The 18,701-nt window shown below is 39.9% G+C and overlaps 1 protein-coding gene across 6 annotated transcripts in view; it reads right to left on the reverse strand.

The window, feature by feature from the left end:
• Positions 1-8,787: 8,787 nt before the first annotated feature.
• The window catches only part of HMG20A (high mobility group 20A), an 80,779-nt gene continuing 70,865 nt past the window's right edge, over positions 8,788-18,701 (reverse strand). For all 6 annotated transcript variants that reach the window (XM_049905495.1, XM_049905497.1, XM_049905494.1 and 3 more), the window contains 4 exons: positions 15,696-15,771; positions 14,751-14,966; positions 13,925-14,067; positions 8,788-11,011 (listed from right to left, as the gene is read on the reverse strand). In XM_049905495.1, the coding sequence (XP_049761452.1) occupies positions 13,931-14,067; positions 14,751-14,966; positions 15,696-15,771 (429 nt within the window). In that variant the 3' untranslated portion in view covers positions 8,788-11,011; positions 13,925-13,930. The remainder of the gene's footprint in view (positions 11,012-13,924; positions 14,068-14,750; positions 14,967-15,695; positions 15,772-18,701) is intronic.

Genomic DNA, 18,701 nt, shown 5'->3' on the forward strand with positions numbered 1-18,701 from the left:
CACCTATCTTTGGGTTAGCAGCTGGGCATCAACCCCTGCACCACCAAAAAAACCCAAGCCAAACCCACTGTTGTTCAGTCAATTCTGACCGAATACGACAGGGTAGAACTGCCCCATAGGGCTTCCAAGGAGCAACTGGTGGATATGAACTGCCAACCTTTTGGTTAGCAGCTGGAGCTCTTAACCAGTGCACCACCAGGGCTCTGTTTCACCACCAGTGGTCCTTAAATTAGGTCCCTACTCCCTGCCAATATGTTTTTGCTTGCCACTACTCTTTTCTTGCGTTTGATTCCATATGGTAAAATTAAGTTTATGTTTGTTTAATCCGATTTCTTCCACTAGACCATAAGCTCCATGAAAACAAGAACCATGTTTGTTTTGCTGTATTCCCAGTGTCTGTCACCTAAAACCAAAAAACCAAAACCATTGCTGTTGAGTCAATTCCAACTCATAGCAACCCTATAAGACAGAGCAGAACTGCCCCATAGGGTTTGAACTGCTGACCTTTTGGTTAGCAGCTGAATGCTTAATCACTGCACCTCCAGTGCTCCTTAGTGTCTGCCACAGATGGTAATAAATACTAGTTGAATAAATTAATGAAACCAGACTGTATATGGACAGTCGCTTAATGGGCTTATGATGCCTTCCTAGTGACCCTGCCTAGCTACACCAGGTGTTACCCAAAATTCTTTCTCACGGAGTCATCATTGAGGGTTGAAGAAGAAACCAAGTCAATCCCAAATGTTTCTCCAATCTGCTCCTTTTCTCCACCTCCACTATGGGCCCTTTTTACCTCATTAAATACCTGTGTTATTTTAACAGTCTCCTAGGGGTCCCCGGGTGGTACAAACAGTTGATGCACTTGGTTCCTAACTGGAGGATCAAGTTCACCCAGTGGTGCTTTGGAGGAAAGGCCTGGCAGTCAACCTCTAAAAAATCAGCCACTGAAACCCTATGGAGCACGTGGGATCACCATGAGTCAGAATCAACTGGATGACAACTGATTAACTCTGTTTTCTCACAAGTCTATCTCCACACTGCCTTGAGTTCAGGAGTCCTTACCTTAAGGACCACAAACACAGACGTGGGAAAATTACATCTTGATTTTTGCAAAACTCTAACTGAAATTTAGCATTTCCTTCTATTATAAATGTTGGCAACAAACCCTAGTAGTTTTAGCAGGAGCTGTGACTTTTTCATCAATAGGGTCATAGATATTTTCACATCACATTATAGCCATTGCAGATGTTGAAATATTATTTATGACCATCACACTTTAAAAGGATGGCAGTTTTTAGAACTGCTCTTAGATCATGTTATTTAATGCGTTAAGAAGCACAAATATTCCTATATACCATAATTTTAATATTTTGATAGATATATTTCAATATAGTTGATTTTCTTTGTAATCCTATGTATTTTGTTTTATGCACTTAAAGCCCCATTATTCTTAGTAGGGTCTATAGGTCTTACTAGATTGCAAAGGGGTTCATGGCATTAAGAACTTCTCATTTAGTTTTTATCTTATGGCACTGCCTTGCAAAGAAAAACCCCTTAATGCCTTCTCCCTGCCTACAGAATAAAAGCCAAGCCCCTTAGTATGGCATTCAAGGTCCATTATAATCCATTTTCAAAACACCTCACTTTTTTTTTTTTTTTCATACCCTGGGTTATGGGTTGAATTGTGCTCCCCCAAAATATGTGTAGTAAATATTTTATGCCTGTGGTTATAATCCCATTTGGGAATGGGTCATCTTTGTTATGTAAACAAGGCAGATTAGTGTGGGGTGTGTTTTGAGTCAATCTCTTTTGAGATACAAAAGAGATTATACAAACCAGTGAGGAAGCAGAAGTGGGGAAAGACAGATGCTAAGCCACATGAAGATCACTGTCTTAGGCTGGGCTCTCTAGAGGAGCAAAACCAGGGAAATGTATATGTATAAATATTTAGAGAGAGATTTAATCAAGGAAATGGCTCACGCAGTTGTGAAGGCTAGCAAGTCCCAAAATCTGTGGGTCAGATGTCAGGCTTGAGGTTTCTCCTGATTCACATGGCTGCAGGGGCTGACAAACCAAAAATCAGCAGACCAGACAGGCAGGATGCTGGCTCCATCCCAAGAACTAGAGGTCAGATGATGAGTTGAATGCCGGATCCAGAACCTTGCTGGGACATCCATTTATATAGTGGAGAAAGACCACACCCCCAAGGAAACTCCCTTTTCAACTGATTGGCTGCTCAGAGCAGATCTCATCACAGAGATGATTACATTATGGAAGAGCAAACAGTTCAATGTCTGTCAAGCCACTGATCATAGCCTAGCCAAATTGACACCTAACATTAACCATCACAATTACCCAGAAGCAGAAACTCTGAGACAAGGACCTTCCTCCAGACCCGACACAGAGAGAAAGCTTTCTTCTAGAGCTGGTATCCTGAATTCAGACTTCTAGCCTCCTAAACTGTGAGAGGAGCCCTGGTGGTACAGGCGTTAAGAGCTCAGCTGCTAATAACAAAAAGGTTTGAATCCACCAGCTGCTCCTTGGAAACCCTATAGGACAGTTCTACTCTGTCCCTGTAGGGTCACTCTGAGTCAGAACTGATGCGACGGCAATGGGTTTTTTAAACTGAGAAAATAAATGTTTGTTAAAGCCACCCATTTGTGGTACTTCTGTTACTGCAGCACTAGATAACTAAGACACCTGGATACAACCTATGTTCCAGGCACACAGAATTTAGTTGAGCACACCAAAGGTACACTCATCTGTCCAGGTTTTTTTCTTGCTTCTTTTAAAGAACTACTCTTTTTCTAAAGGCTCAGCTAAAAATGGTAAAGGCCTCTGTTGAACTCCCTCAAGCACAACCACTGAATCCTTTGTTTTCCAGAGCACTTAGTTCACATCTCTTTGGTCATTTTCAGGCCCTATTTTTTTTTTTTATTATAGTTAGCTTTTGTGTCTATTCATTGTTAAATTGTGACCTTCTAGAGAGAGACTTCCTCAACTTTACACCCCCAAACCATGTTTTGGATGTGTTTGTTTGAATGAATGACTAAATCGAAAGTATTCATTCTCCAGAGGAATGAGTAGACTCCATAATGACCACTTGAGTTTGTCCTTAAATACAGGAACCTCTTTTGATAAATATAAGTCCATTAAAAAAATCCACCAGCCCCAAGAAAAATGTTATTGTCTTACATTCCACCTTGGGGACCCAGTTGCTTTCAGTTAATTTCTATCCTTGAAGATAGCAAAAGCGCCCCTAGCAGGCACCCATTTGCTGATTCCATAAGCCTTTTGGCCGTATCACTGATGTCTTCTCACATTACCCTTCTTTGGATGATGCCAAATATATTTTTGGCCAGTCTCCTCTAAGCAGACGCTTTCCATTAGTTAGTTGCCCCAGGATTTTCTAACCATTAGGTTATGGTATGACTTTTATATCCTAGAACATTCAGCTGCTTTTTGCCAATCTTAAACAAATGCAGATGCAAGGTTTTAAAAACTCTTTTCTGAAGGAGCTTTAAGAATTAAAAAGGAGACCATTCCTTAATTTCACAGTTCAATGAACAATTTGAGTAACTGGATCTGTGTGTGCACTCACGCACGCGCCGAGGGTGGAAGGAATGTTAGCAAACGGTGATCTGAAGTTACAGTATCATGGAACCACAGAATTTTAAGAGCTGAAAGGAATCTCTTAACTGATAGGAGAGAGCTATGTCTCGCCCAGGGATAATAAGCTGGTGGAATCTCAAGTCCAAAACAGAATTCTTGATTTTTCCTGCACAATGTTTTATCCTTAAATCTATCCCATCTCAGACAATGGCACCTCCTCCATGCACTACTCAGTTGCTGAGTCTTTCTTACTTTTTTTTCTTTCAGTCTCCATGTCCAAACCCTCAGCAACTTCTGTCCATTATGCCTCCAAAATATATCTGGAATTCATCTGCTCTTTTCCACCCCCACTGCCACCACTCTAGGCCAAGCTACTGTCACCTCTCACCTGGGTTCCTGTGCCAACATCCTAAGTGGTCTCACTGATTCCTTCTTGTCTTCCTACAATTCTCTGCACAGCAGCCAGAGCTTTTAAAAATACAAGTCAGACCTTGTCACTCACTTGAGAGTTCTACAACTCTCTTCACATTACGCTTATAATAAAATTTAAACTCTTTACCACCTCTTACAGGGCTCTACATGATCTCACTATTGACTACTATGCAACTTCAAAGCCACCCCACCTCTCATTTACTCTGCTCCAGCCTCGCTGGCTTTTCTCTATTCCTTGGAATCCTAGAGCTTATTCCTCCTTCTGGCCTTTGGCCTTGCTATTCCTCTTTACAGGGCTGGAGTCCTTAAGTGGTACAAATGGTTAACCCATGCGCTGCTAACCGGAAGGTTGGAGGTTCAAGTCCACCCAGAGACTCCTAGGAAGAAAAGCCTGGTGATCTAATTCTGAAAAATAAGCCATTGAAAACCGTATGGAACACAGTTCTACTCTGACACACATGAGGTTGCCACAAGTTAGAGTCAACTCGATGGCAACTGGTAGGTGTACAGGGCTGGCTCCTTAGAATCAGTCAAGTCTTTTTTCGAAAGTTATCTTTTACAAAGAGGTCTTTCTTCTTCTACCCTCGTTTGTATCATTTCATCCTTTCTTGGCAACTGGCTGAGACAAGTTTCTTAGGTGACTTATTTATGATCTCTTTTCGCTCACAGGATATAAGCTCCACGGGGACAGGGATCTTACCTCTCTTGAATCTCCAGGACCTAGAACAGCTCCTGACACCAGAAAGAAATTCAACAAATATTGCTGAATGAAAGATTTAATTCCCGTTCCCATAATCACGATACTATGCTGCTGCTTTGAACTCATCTGTCTCATTAAATATCCCTAAGGCAGTATGGCCATAGTGGAATGTGGAATCAGAACTATCTGGGTCTAAATCCTTTCTCTGCCTCTTCCCAGCCGTGTAACTGTGCAAGTTACTTCTCATCTTTGAGCTTTGATTTACTTACCTGTAAAAATGGGCATAGCAGTCTTACTCTATAAGGTAGTAATAAGAATTAAATCACATAATTTATGTAAAAAATTAAATGACGTAATTTATGTAGAAAGCACAGCAGACACTGAATTGTACTTACAAATGGTTAAAGGGACAAAAATTATATATATATTTTACCACAATAAAATTAACAAAATTAACAAAAAAAGAGTGCTAGTTGTTTTTCTTTTCCCTCAAGTCTTTTGCAAATTTTAACAGCTAATACTTGAGCGTCAATTCTGTGAAGGTCACTATTCTGAATGCTCTACATGGATTAACTAATTTAATTCACAAAGAAAATTCCTATAGGACAGAGACTGTAAATATCCCTGTGTTACAGATGAGAACACGGGGCCGGAGCGGTTTCGGCAACTCATCTAAGGTCACACAAGTAGGAAGTGGCACAGCCAGACTTGAACTCAGCAGTCTACTTCCATTCAATCTTAGAGGTGGCGAAATAGTCCTTGTGACCTCATGGTAAGAAATGTATTTTACATTGTAATATAGCACATGTGTATGAACACATACGAATGTATGCAAACTGTAAACAAAAGCTTCACAAAATAACTTTACTACATGCAATGCATTTCTCTTTGCTTTTTAAAAACGTTGTCTTTGACCCACTTATTGACTTAATAAATCAGTCATAAACTGCACTTTGAGAAACCTCTTGTCTAAAGTTACCGTCCAGCTACCAACCACCCTCAACCAGAAAAAAAACTGATCATCAGGCCAGACTTTTATATTTCATTTACATCCCAGATAAAGTTCTCATTACTTAAGAGGATGGTCCCCCAAGATTCAGATCTAATCCCCATTGCAAACCCCTTTCCAGTTGCAGAAAAACCATCTCTTGCCAGCTGAACTCCAGGTAATTCTCCCACTCTAAAAATTATTTACCTATATTAAAAATTTTTGGAGCCCCTGGGTGGTGCAAACAGTTATGTACTTGGCTACTAACTGAAAGGCTTGCAGGTCAAATCCAACCAGAGGAGACACAGAAGAAAGGCCTGGCAATCTACTTTTGAAAAATCAGCCATTAAAAACCCTATGGAGCACAGTTCTACAATGAAACACATAGGGTTGCCATGAGATGGAACTGACTCAAAGGCAGCTGGTTATTAAAGCTCTTGGGACAAGCTGCCTGTGTTTGTCTATTCTACTAGACTGTTATCTCCTGGAGGACAGAAACAATGTCTTATAGACACTTTCGTAGCCCCAAGTAAAGACTGAATTGAAATAAAATGGAGAGAACACAGGAACTGATTAGAAAAACTCTGGCTCTAAGGCATCAGATGTGGTGTTTGAGGCTTGGGGGGAAGACCACCACTATACCCACTGTTATTTTCTACATAAATACCTAAGACATCTTCCCACTGAGCCAGTGTTACAGGCGGTTTACAAACATCCTTCTATCCGTAAACTTTGCATCGGCCCTGCTCTTAATTTTTCAGTGCCATTCCTAACCCCTTATGGCTCCTTCTGCTTTTGCACTTCACTAGGCTACGAGAGGAAACCCTGGTGGCGTAGTGGTTAAGTGCTATGGCTGCTAACCAAAAAGTCAGCAGTTTGAATCCACCAGGCGCTCCTTGGAAACTCTGTGGGGCAGTTCTACCCTGTCCTATAGGGTCGCTATGACTCTGAATCGACTCGACGGCAGTGGGGTAGGCTAAGAGAATTTACATTTCTACCTCTGGCAAAATTTCTCCCTGTAGACACACATTCCCATGAAAACTATATTAAAATGATATCTGGATGAGTAGATGTATGTGAACATTTTCACCTGATCTGACTGCCAATCCTGACCTCTTTTATGAGCTGACATATGAGCTTGTGTTTACTTCCACAGGTATTATAAAGTATATACCTAAATGCAGGCTATGTGTCAAAAAGTGAACAAATAAAATGACCCTGACTTGGAACTCTCAGATCTAAGGCAGGAAATTCTTTCAGAGGGCAGGAAGTAGCTATGAGCTTTTCCTCCGAGCAATACTTCAATTTCTCCACCCTTAGGGAAAGATTATCCTCATGTTGTTTTAATCCAGCAGATGCTGAGCAGTTAAGAGAAAGGGAACAAACAACTGGAGCAAATATTACCACCTGTTTATGTTGACTTTTACCAAACAAGACTGGCCACCAGCTGTTCAGGCATAGGAGAGGACCTAAACCTACAGTGGGAACAGGAAACGCCAATTCAAGCTGAAGTTAGTTTTCAGTTTTCGGGTGTTTGGGGAAAAAAGCAAAAAACAAAACCGAACAAAAACACAGTGCCAAGGAAGTACACGGTCATTCTCAGATGGCCAAGAGGCAAAGGCAAGATGATGCGTATCATTCACCGACACAGCAGGCTTGGCTTTGTGCACCTGTGGAGTCAAACATGGGAGACATGAACCTACCTGTGAGTTATGTATGTGCATTTTCTCCTTCTTTCTTACTAAAGCCTGTGTACTACTGGGGGACGGAGAGTAATATCCAATCAAAGATGGGATTTCTCAGCTTATAGGTAGCTGTAGTTCTGTGACTGCACAAGCGTTGAGTTCCATGAAGACTCTTTAAAGGGCGGGGACTCCGCTAGAAGGCTCGCTAATTTTGTTGCTGCCCTCTTTTCTTCTTTACAGTGCCAGGAATTTCAAAGTGATGGCTGATTGTCAAGTGGTTATTTTGGACCATGAGGTGACACTGAGAAAGGAACCCTGTTATGGTACAGACAGGAGCCTCCATACTAGTCTTGGACTGCCTCCCTTCAGAATACTTTTGTATGAAAGGGAAATTCTTCTTGCTTAAGTTGTTGCTACTTTGGGTTTCTGTCAAACAGAGTCAAACTTAATCATGCCTGAGATACCCCGAGCACTCTTGGCATTCACACAGCAGACACTTCATATCCTCCAAGCCAAGCTCAATTCTGCTACCTAATTCTATCCCTCTGACAACCGTGTAAGAGAGCTGAGGCGTGTACTATGTCAGAAGAGGAAACTGAAGTTGAAATGAAGCAAAACTTACCCAATGCCACATCACTGGCTACGTGGAAAGCCACAGGCTTTGGGAGCCTGGTTACCTTATCCCTAAGATTTTAAAAGCGTGTGGAAATAGGTGATAAATTTTCTTTAGAAAAGATTTTGATTGGTTAAGTAGTAGTTATTTTAAAACAGCAAGTATTTAAGCACAATTTCTCTCTTTTGTCAAAAGATCTCCCATCAAGGGGACTGTCATCACTGACTTTAACAACATCAGCCTTAACGTTCAAGTTGCCTCCAGAATACTACTGTCACATTCAAATGAATTACATCTCACTGTATTGTTACAATGTACATTAAAAGAACTGAATTTTCAAACAGGTTAAGACACATTTTGAATAAGCAATTAGTAAAAGAATGTGTTGCTGTTTTAAAAGCGGAACAGACTGGATGATTAATATAGAATTGGCAAAGTCTTTAAGACAAAAAGGCAGAGGTAGGATTTTTTTTTTTTTCATCACAATGCAGGTAAAATTGAATCGGGGGATTCAACATAGAAAAGTTTTAATGAGGCAAATGTCAAGCAAGCACATCAACTTCTTAAAAAACAAAGAAAATCTAAAAGTTTAATTACAAAACACTTGTACAGAAAACTTGGCATTTCAACAGTTCCAAACACATGTACACAATCTTTTTCTAAACTTTAACCTTTCAGAAATAAAAATACCTTGCCTCCCTTTTCTCAGCTGTTCCTTGTGGTATTTTTAGTAATGATAAAAAAAGGAAATCTGTAACACTGAATAGGCAACAACTTTATTTCTTGAGAAGAACACATAAGTGCAAAAACCAGGGCTTCTTAATGAGAACAGTAATATTTGCAAGCTTGCTGGGAAACATGAATTAGGTATCGTGCTAGCCTGTAGCCTCATTTAGCACCTTCTCGTTGAGCACAGAGGATAAAGGAATAGAGGAGGAGGCACTATCTGCTCTACAGAACCTGACAGTTTTGTAGCAGCTGAATCCCAGACACCAGCGAGCCAGGTGTGTAGCTACCAGGAGAGCCAGCCAGCATTTCGAAGGCAGGCTGCTTATTCTGTGAAAAGGATTTCAGACTGTAGGCTCTCCTGTGATCTTCTGTAGCCTGATATGCAAATATTTCAAGTCAATGTCAAGGGTCCTATCTAGAGTCAGAAGAATGATATCTTTGGACCAAGTTACAGCCTTTACTGGTCACAACAGCATTGCTAATAAAGTTGTACAAAACGTAACACAAAGAAGAGAGAGAGAGAAATATTAGGAGAAAGGAAGAAAGGAGAGAAAGGATCTGGCAGAAGGCAGAAACAAACTTCTAGAGACAGCTTGGTGTCCTGCCATAGACAAGCATGGACTTAGCAGGCAGAATCTGAGAGAAGTAGCAAGAACAGCAAGTGAGAGAGGGAAAACAAGAAAGCACAGAGAAGCAGACAAGTTGGCTAGGTTTATAGCAATAGACAGTGATGGCAAAAATTGCCAAGTGGTGGTATGTGGGATGTAGCATGTAGAAATTTGATGTGTGCTCACACGTGACATTAAAAAAAAAAGGTATTTTGTTGTTGTTTTCCTTTGGGCAAATAAAGAAACAGGTAAGGAGGTGCTGAGGAGACAGGGTGGTGCAGCAATGTGACAGGGAGTTTCTGGCTTCCACCCTGGCTTGTGGGCATATTGTGAGAGGTGCCACACTTCCATCCACCTGCCTTCAGTGGCATGGTGCCTGGACAATGGGCTCCGCATGTTCTGCTTTGGTTCCAAAGATCTCAGCTGCAACCTTCAGCCTTTGCTCTAGAGTGTCCAAAAAAAAAAAAGACCTGAGGTAAGAATCATCAGAAACCCCTCTTCCCTTCTGCTGTTAAAAAAATAAAACAAAACAAAAAAACAATCACTTGCTAAGGAAGAGGGAGGAGGAAAGGAAACCTGTCCTTTTCACATAGATTCAGCAGTTAAAGGCTACAGAAGGAAAACAAAGAACATGAGAATTCCTCTGTGCCCGTTTGGTCTACTCAAGAGACTATTTTGAATAACGTTTCCACCTATCTAAATCCACGAATCAGTTCACTTAAAGAAGACAGGGACTCCCTCAGTTTTCAGTTATGATAAACTTAGGAGTTTTTTCAATACCAAATGAGAAACTACTTTTTCTCTCCTGTTTACCAATGACCTTTCCTTCAGCAAAGATGCTCCACAAGACATTGCCAACAGATGGGAACAAAAGAGCCTCGCTGGGGCTAGGACAACATGTATGTGCAGGAGCAATGCTTAGAAAACAGCAGGCAGTACCAAGGAGGAAGGAAAGGGCATTCTCCTTCAGGGCAGCAATCACAAAGCCTCGTTGAGGGCTGGCGCCCACTGAGCACTGTGTGGGGTAGGAAACACAGCCTCACTCCACAGGGCACTATCAACAAGAAGCTCCTTTCTTTGGAGTCACAGCAGAGCAATGATGGGAGATTGGGCTTGTCCAATGAGAGAAACTCTCCTTCAGAACCCTGCTGAGTAAAAAAGCCCAGAGCCCAGAAAATGAAGATGTATAACTTGGTGGGGGTGAAGGAAGCAAAAAAATAAACCCCCAAAGGTATTAAAAAAAGTGACAGGTAAGAAAACTGGAGCTCCACTGATAAAAGGGTCCAATCTGAATTACAACAATGGGGAAGTCTTCCTGCTGCAGAAGATGTCAATCTCAGGGTCACCCAGTCAGCAGAATATACGCAGATCCACTTTAACAGAAAAGGAAATGAGAGGAAACTGAAGATGGGAGAGTGGCTGTACACTTTTCAAAGCTTCACACAAGGACGATTCCACAGGAAGTTCACATACATGTTCCTTTTGCTGCTCTCTCATATGGCTTCCTGGGGTGAAGGCATTTAACTCACTGATAATTCCTTCCCAAGGAAAGTGATCTGTACTCCCTTCCTGCCCCCATTCGGTTCAAATTTCCATCGATGGCTTCTTATTCCTCACTTACAGAACATCTTGAAGCTTTAATACCTGTAGAATTCATAAAAAAACAAAATGACACAAAAAAGGTAAGCATTACTCAGAAGGGGTTAGGGCTATACGTTAAAAAATGCTTTGTTCTATTTTCATAAGGGTTAAGGTGAGAAGCGGGATGAATGTAAACTAAGAGCTAGTAGAGTTACAAGCAGCACCTCGTTGAGATGTTCTAGATAACATTTCAGTGAGAAACATGGCCCAGCTCCAGTTCAGCAACAATAGGAGGTAGGAAAGTAGTCAGCTGAACACAGAAAAGCAGCTATCAGGGACAAATCTCAAGATGGAAAATCAATGCTCTATTTTAGTCCAAAGACTAAATCAAATACAGTTTTCTTTAAGTACAAATCTAAGGATATCTGCATGTTCAGGAATCAATTCTATGAATATGATCAGTAAATTCTGTCACATTGATAAAAACAGAATCACGTAAGAAAATTTCCTTTTCAGTGCTCAAAAGTCAAATATTTATCATTTTGTTCAACTGCAATCAAGCAACATATAGACTTTGATAGTCTATATGAAGTGGTCACCCCTCAACATGAAATCAACCCCAACTGCTTTCTCCCAATCGCATTTTTCTCTACGTACTAGTTAGCCACAAAGAAAGATCGCAGCTGAAGTAATTCTCCTATTATTTATCTATAAAAATAATTAAAAAATGGGCTGTATAGCATTGTAATTACTGGTTTATGATTTTTTTTCTCTTTACTTCTATTTATTCTAATGCTTTCATTCCAAAAGTTTTTGGCCTTCCCTTGCCCCTCCTCGGAGCCCTGGTGGTGCAGTGGTTAAGTGTTAGGCTGCTAACCAAAAGGTCAGCAGTTCAAATCCACCAGGTGCTCCTTGGAAACACTATGGGGCAGTTCTACTCTGTCCTATAGGGTCACTATGAGTCGGAATTGACTCGATGGCAATGGGTTTGGAATTTTTTTTTTTGGTTTCCCTGTCTTTATAGCAATGTTTTAGAAACCCTACCAGATGAAAATTTAGGTATCTGTGCTCTAGTCCTGGATTCTGCCCTCATCCGCTCAGATATTTTTAGGTAAGACATTTTACCTTTTTGAGACTCAGTTTCTTCATATGCAAAATGCTGGGATTTCTAATGGTCCCTTCTAATATGCTCTAAAACTTGTATACCATTAGCTTCCCTTCACTCACTGGCTCCTGACAGTGGGTGAAACTTTTGCCAAGCTCATGTCAGCACAATTAATTGCACCACGAGTACTGGGGACATCAGGCCTAGCTGTCTGTACATATTTATATAATGAGGCCAAAGCATAATCACAGCCTTTGTAACTGTTGAATTTTGGCAGTTTTGGAGGTGTGGGGAACTATCTATTCTTAGTTATGTTTGCATGGCCAGAATGTAAGAAATCTATAGTAATTTAACAGTTCACATTTTCCTGTATTGTTTTTTTCAAGGGCAAAATATTTTTAGGTTAAAATCAAGGATAATGGTGACATTCTAGGTTTTCTAAGATACCCAGAAAGTGGATACGATAGTCTATATTTTTAAGATGAGTAAAGCTTACTGGCAAAATGTTCAAAATAGAAGACCACTTTTGGCTCAATACTTGTAATAACTGCCCTATACCTATGTGAGGAAACACCATGTTATCAATTACTGGGTTCTTTTACAATCTTCCACACTGTTTCCCAGCTCTCTCTTTTCAAGACTACAAGAGTGCTAATTGAAAACACCGAGTGAAAATGAGAAGGATGATGAGCCTCTGAAAATCCCAGGCTGCGATTTACAAGCTGTTCCCTTCATAAACAGCACTAGTAACGCCACTTCTTTATTCTGCAGGGAGTCCAGTTATCTCTTAGAAGTACAGTCCGTTTCACCCGGCTACTCACTAGAAGGACAGTAATCCTTTCCCCATCAGAGTATGGTTGAGGCTAAAGTATAATGAATTGCCTGTATAGTTACTATCCAAGAGCATGACCAAAAAGGATAAAGACTTCTGCCTTTGTCTCTGTTAGCAGATGTTGCCTCATTAGACAAAAAATCATGGGTTTTATTTATTCCTATACATATCATTCAAAGTCCAAGCCATGTTGGTATATGTATATATACACATCTATAGATGTATCTATAGATATATAACCAAAAGGTATACTAAGGAGTATCCTATCTCTAGGAATTTCGGTAAAACAATACCACTTCCATTTGGTAAATGATACCTGATGAGTGACCGTTAGTACCAAAATGTTTATTTACATGGGCAGATCCCTTCTGGAAATGTACTCTTTTCTCCTCCAAAAAGACATAACACATATTCCTATGACTTATATGTAATAATACTATGACTAGTATATGCACCCTTTGTTCAATATATTATTTTAAAAGTTTATTTTCTCTTTCCTCTCTTTCTTGTTTATTGAGAGTTTGGGTATTTTTTAATCTATTAAATCAGGGCATTAACTGTTTCACTGTAAGGCTAAATCACATTAACAATTAACATACAACAGTCATTCTGATATTGAGCAATGAACGAAAAGCTTCTCACTTATTCAGTCATATGTATAAACATTATCTTGCTATTCATTGTAAATTATTATTTATATTTTCTATGGAAAATGCAGGTTAACAATTAAGTGGTATCTACTTTGTTCTAAGTGCTATTTTTGGATGCTTTCCTCTGAGCTTCTCAATCACTCTTCAAAAAACTCTTTGGAAAATAAATACCCAAGAATACATCTAATAAAAGTGACAAAGCCAGAACCTAGGTTCAACCACAAAAATCAGGCTCTTTCCATTAAATCATGAGAGCATGAGAAAAAGTTGTCTTGATTCTGTTTTCTAACATTATTCAACACACTTAGCAGTCATTCAACAAGAATCTTAAGCAAGCCTCCAACTAATTTGCTCAATGTAATTCCAGGATCTTAGGAGCGAGCACTCACCATTCCCTAACGATCAAGCCTGCTCACAACTTCTCGAACCGTAGCTATGAAGTTTTCATTGTCTTGCGGATTAGCTAAAATAATACTGTGTAGTCTGTTCATATACGAATCTATGGTGTCCACTGTAGGTGTTTCTCCACTTCCTGAAGTGAGATTAAAAAGAGAGAGTAAGAAAATATCCCCCATTCAGTTCAACCATAAAGCAGTTAAGTAAGTTCGGAGCAAAAGAAACCATAACATTAATGTGGTCTGTTTCATAAACAAATTAAAATTCTAGAGGAGAGACTTTTAGACCTCAAAGAAATTAAATTAATCCATATACTCTAAACAGATGGGCTATATAATTGCTGTACAGTATACACGAGCAGCTACATAAAATAAACACGGGTTAGAGACTCTCCCAGTTTTCTGCTGTGACTACCCTCAAAAATGAAAGAGTATACAAGAAATACTAGTGTCTGTTCTTCTCTCCCTTCTGATTAAAACAAAAACAAATATAAAAGCAAGCAAACATACACACATGAGAGAAAGTGCTCCACTCAGGATTTATTACTCAGTTTCCATTGTTCTGAATATTAAATTATGCTCAATAGAAAGTATATTGTATTGATATATAAATGGGGAAAATTTAACCGACCAGAGAATCTGAAATGTTAGATGATTTTAGCCAATACAGATTCTATTACATGACCCCCAGAAAACTCTGAGGGGAAAAAATGTATTTTATTGATTTTCCTTGAGGGATATTTAAGCCTTACCACACCAATACCATTATAAATGGTATTCCCGCTTAACCCCCCTACCCTGGCCACTGAAATGTCATTACCAGGCAAGGGCATGCTGGCAAAGCTGTTGGTCAACACCTGCCGCAGGGTCTCCAAGTGCTGCTGTAGGACTGTGTTGCGGCTCCGCTCCTGGATTACATCCACCTCCAGCTTCTCCACTGCTGTGCGCATGCTCTCCACATGCTTTTGCAGGGCCGCATTCCTCTCTTCAAACTCCATGTTGGACTTGCGAAGCTGGCGGAGCTCTGCTTCACGGGCTGAGGACACACACCCCACAGAAAACATACAGCACTACAAAGAGTCTCTGAGGAGTCTTGCGATTCTCAGAGGGGAGTTCTGCTTGGCTGCCTCTAATTAGAATGTGTTTAGCTACCCCACCTCATCTCCCTATTCTCATCATGGCATTCCAGATAGCAATTCCAGCAATGAAACACTTGGCTCCCCAGAGCTATTTTAATTTCCTAAAGCTGGTCTTATTCTATATATAAGATTGCAAGGAACAACTGCAATCCCCTAAAGTATGAAAGCAGTATTTTTTGTTTGTTTTGCTTTTTAAAACTGTGCTTTGAGAAGCCTGAGGGTTTTCACAGAGGGATCCTAAGAGACTGGCCAAGTACAGCTGTGGGTCCCCATCTTCATTGCAACAGGATCAGCTTTTGTTTATTTTAAATTTTAGACTCCCATGCAAGCTTTCATTTGTACAAAGAGTTCCATGGCTAAGTTTGGAAACAACTGAATTAGTAATTTACTTTTACTCCCTTTGATTCAGAGACGAAAGCAGCTTTGATAACACTGGCCTATCTTTCCTCCACTGGTGTTTGAGTAGCTACCTTTAATACAGAGCGAAACGGAAGCAGTTAACTCTGTCTTCCAGACAATTTCTAAGGAGGTGTATCACTACCATTTCCTTTGGACAATGAATTCCTCCTGAGAACTGAATCCCCTGTCACAGACCTGAGGAACACAAAAAGATCTTCAGTAATCACCTTTGCTGTGGTTCAGGAATTCTTCTGTAAATATAGGGATGTCAAAAACAGATCGTTCCTTTACCTCTGCTTCTTTCTGTGAATCACAAGTAACAGAACAGTTAATTCTTAAGCAGAAGCAAAATGAAATAATAATGCTTGAAAACACAATGGTCACATCTTCCTTTAAGAAACAGTAGGGTGAGCAGGAATCAGTCCAGGTGAGGCTGCAAAGGAAATGTATTCACTTTTCCACTGGAATCGAACTTCTATGTGAGCTTAAGCAAGTTAAATATTCAGTTCTCTCCGGTGTATGACTGCTGTGCAATGAGAAACCTTAAAACAAACGTACACAAATTTCCTTAATGGAGAATCTGGAAGTCCTTTCTTACCTCGGTGCTTTAGAGTCAACAGCATACAGTTCCGAAAGTGGGTGAAGTGGGAATTGAGAAAGGGAATATCTAGGTGTTTTTTCAGTTGCTTCTATTGGTTACGCATATAAAATACTCTCTGACTACCCAACCTAAATTTGTAGAGTGGCAGTAAGAATTTTAAGCAGACAGCTGCCAGCTGTGAGCAGTAATAATGGTATTCCACTGGTACTTCTATTTATTTGCCAGGGGCAGCCTATACTTGGGGCTCCTTTAGATTGTCTTCAAACACAGGAAAGATGAACAAACAAGTAAGCAAGCAAGCAAGCAAACAAAACCAAGAAGCCAGAAATAACCAGGTTCTAAAAATGATAAAGCCAGGGATTATGCGAGATAGAAGAGAATAACAAAGCCTAAAATTAATTAACCAATAAGTCATTAAAAGTAGTCTCACAAAGCCACTACAAAATATATTCCACGATGACCCTTAAGTATAAAGTCAATATTTTCAAAATGTGTTGGCTGCCATTTCTAAAATAAATTTGAAATTGAAAGCATTATGAATATAAATTATAAGCTTCCTGGCACAGTATTCAAAATGTTGCATAACATGAGATGGTAAAGACAACAGTGGGAAATGAGTACAGAAGAAATAGCTAGTGGAATCTGAAGATTTCAAAAACCTCTATAACATGAAGAACTGTAAAAACATAAACAAACAAAAAAAACTAGTAATTGTTCTTATAAAAACATGTTTAAAGCCCGAGGTAGAATGTATCTTTACCACCACTAGTTTTTTATCTTTGAATACTTTGAGCATTAAATGAAAAGTCAGATATGATTTGGTGTCCAATAGAAAAGCTAAGCAGAGTTGATAGCCTATGAGGGAATTCTGACAGCCAAGTTCCTGTTTTCTTATTGGTGTCTGCCTTGTAAGGGGGCTGGACTTGTGTGAACTGCTTGCCAATGGCAGTTGATCAAGATAAACATCTATGATGGAAGTTTGAAAAACTATGTATTTACTTGAGGAAACTCAGGGAACATTTAATATTTACCCAATTGTTTTCCTCCTATAGAAAGAATGTAAAGTTTCCCAGAGCAATACAAAGCTCTGCCTTGAGCCAGTTCCTAGTGGATATCAACTGGATTCTAATATGTGGGTAAGAAAGGTTGGTTCCAGAAGGGACCTTAAACACATTTTGTAGTGGCTTTCCCTCTACTCTGCTGGCTTACCATACACACTAACTCTGTTACTGAGTTGCTGCAGGAAAACAGAAAATTTATGACCCATAGTCCCAACATGTACAAGGCATAACAAAGCATACGTCCACAAATAACCTAGGATAAAGTATTACGACTTTATCATCCTACCTTGTTAGTCTCCTAGTTAACTGTGTAGGCTCATGCAAGATCAGATACCCAGCCACAGGTCTAAATACGGGTAGATCATATTTAGATGGTGTTATAGATTAAATTGTACCCCCCTAAAATATGTGTTAACTTGGCTAGGCCATGATTCCCAGTTATTGTGTGACTGTCCACCATTTTGTGATCGATTTGATAATTTTCCTATGTGTTGTAAACCCTGCCTCTATGATGTTAATTAAGTGGGATTATTGGCAGTTATGTTACTGAGGTAGTTATGCTAATGTTAATCTACAAGATTAGTTTGTGTTTTAAACTAATCTCTTTTGAGATGTAAAAGAGAGAGACATAGTGGACCTCATACAGGTAATAAACAAGAGGCAGGAGAACAGCATGTGCTTTGGACTTGGGTCCCTCTGCTGAGAAGCTCCTATATAGGGAAAGACTGACAACAAGGACCTTTCCCCAGAGCCAACAGAGAGAGTAAACCTTCCCTTGGAGCGGACCCTGAATTTGGACTTCTAGCCTCCTAGACTGTGAGAAAATAAATTTCTTATTGTTAAAGTCATCCACTTACAGTACTCCTGTTACAGCAGCACTAGATAACTACGACAGATGGGCAGACAGGAATTTTTTTTTTTTTTTTACCATGGTGTAAACAGCCCTCTCCAAGGGCAGCAGGCCATGATTCTCCTCAGACTGCCTAATCTTCTGTTCTCTTCTTTGTCAGAGCAGCCCAAGCTAACTATGTCAGGGCAGAGGACAGCACAACACAGGTGCAATAACACACTGCCCCTTGGTACAGATTCTTGAGAGTACAAAATAAGAAACATTAAAGCAATTAAAAAGAACTGTTCAGTCTCTGAAAGACAACAGAAGAAATTCTACTTAATGGAAGAGTGGTAATAAAAACCATCAGCACTCTTCCATTACTAAGTACATTACTCGGCATGGAGAGGATCCTCCTGGGGGCTCAGATATACTTAAGCTCCTCCAAGGATTGCTCAAGGGATTAAAATCATATGGATTTGATTACCTCTTCATTGAAAGGGTCTAATTTGTACAGGCTGAGTGTCATTTTGTCATTTCTCATAAATTAAAGAAGAAACAAAATTACTATTTCTATCTTAGTCCTCACATAAGATGTAGAAATGTTCCTGAGAGTAACCCTAGCTGACTCCTGGGTCTAGTGGGCTGGCTTTTGATTTGAGAGGAGCAAGAATACTCTGCACTTTGGTTTTCATTCTGTATGTTGAGTGAAGGGTAAGAGAACAGAGGTTCTTTTGAACTG

The sequence above is a fragment of the Elephas maximus genome, chromosome 13 (assembly GCF_024166365.1).
Source record: "Elephas maximus indicus isolate mEleMax1 chromosome 13, mEleMax1 primary haplotype, whole genome shotgun sequence".
NCBI classification, from domain to species: domain Eukaryota; kingdom Metazoa; phylum Chordata; class Mammalia; order Proboscidea; family Elephantidae; genus Elephas; species Elephas maximus.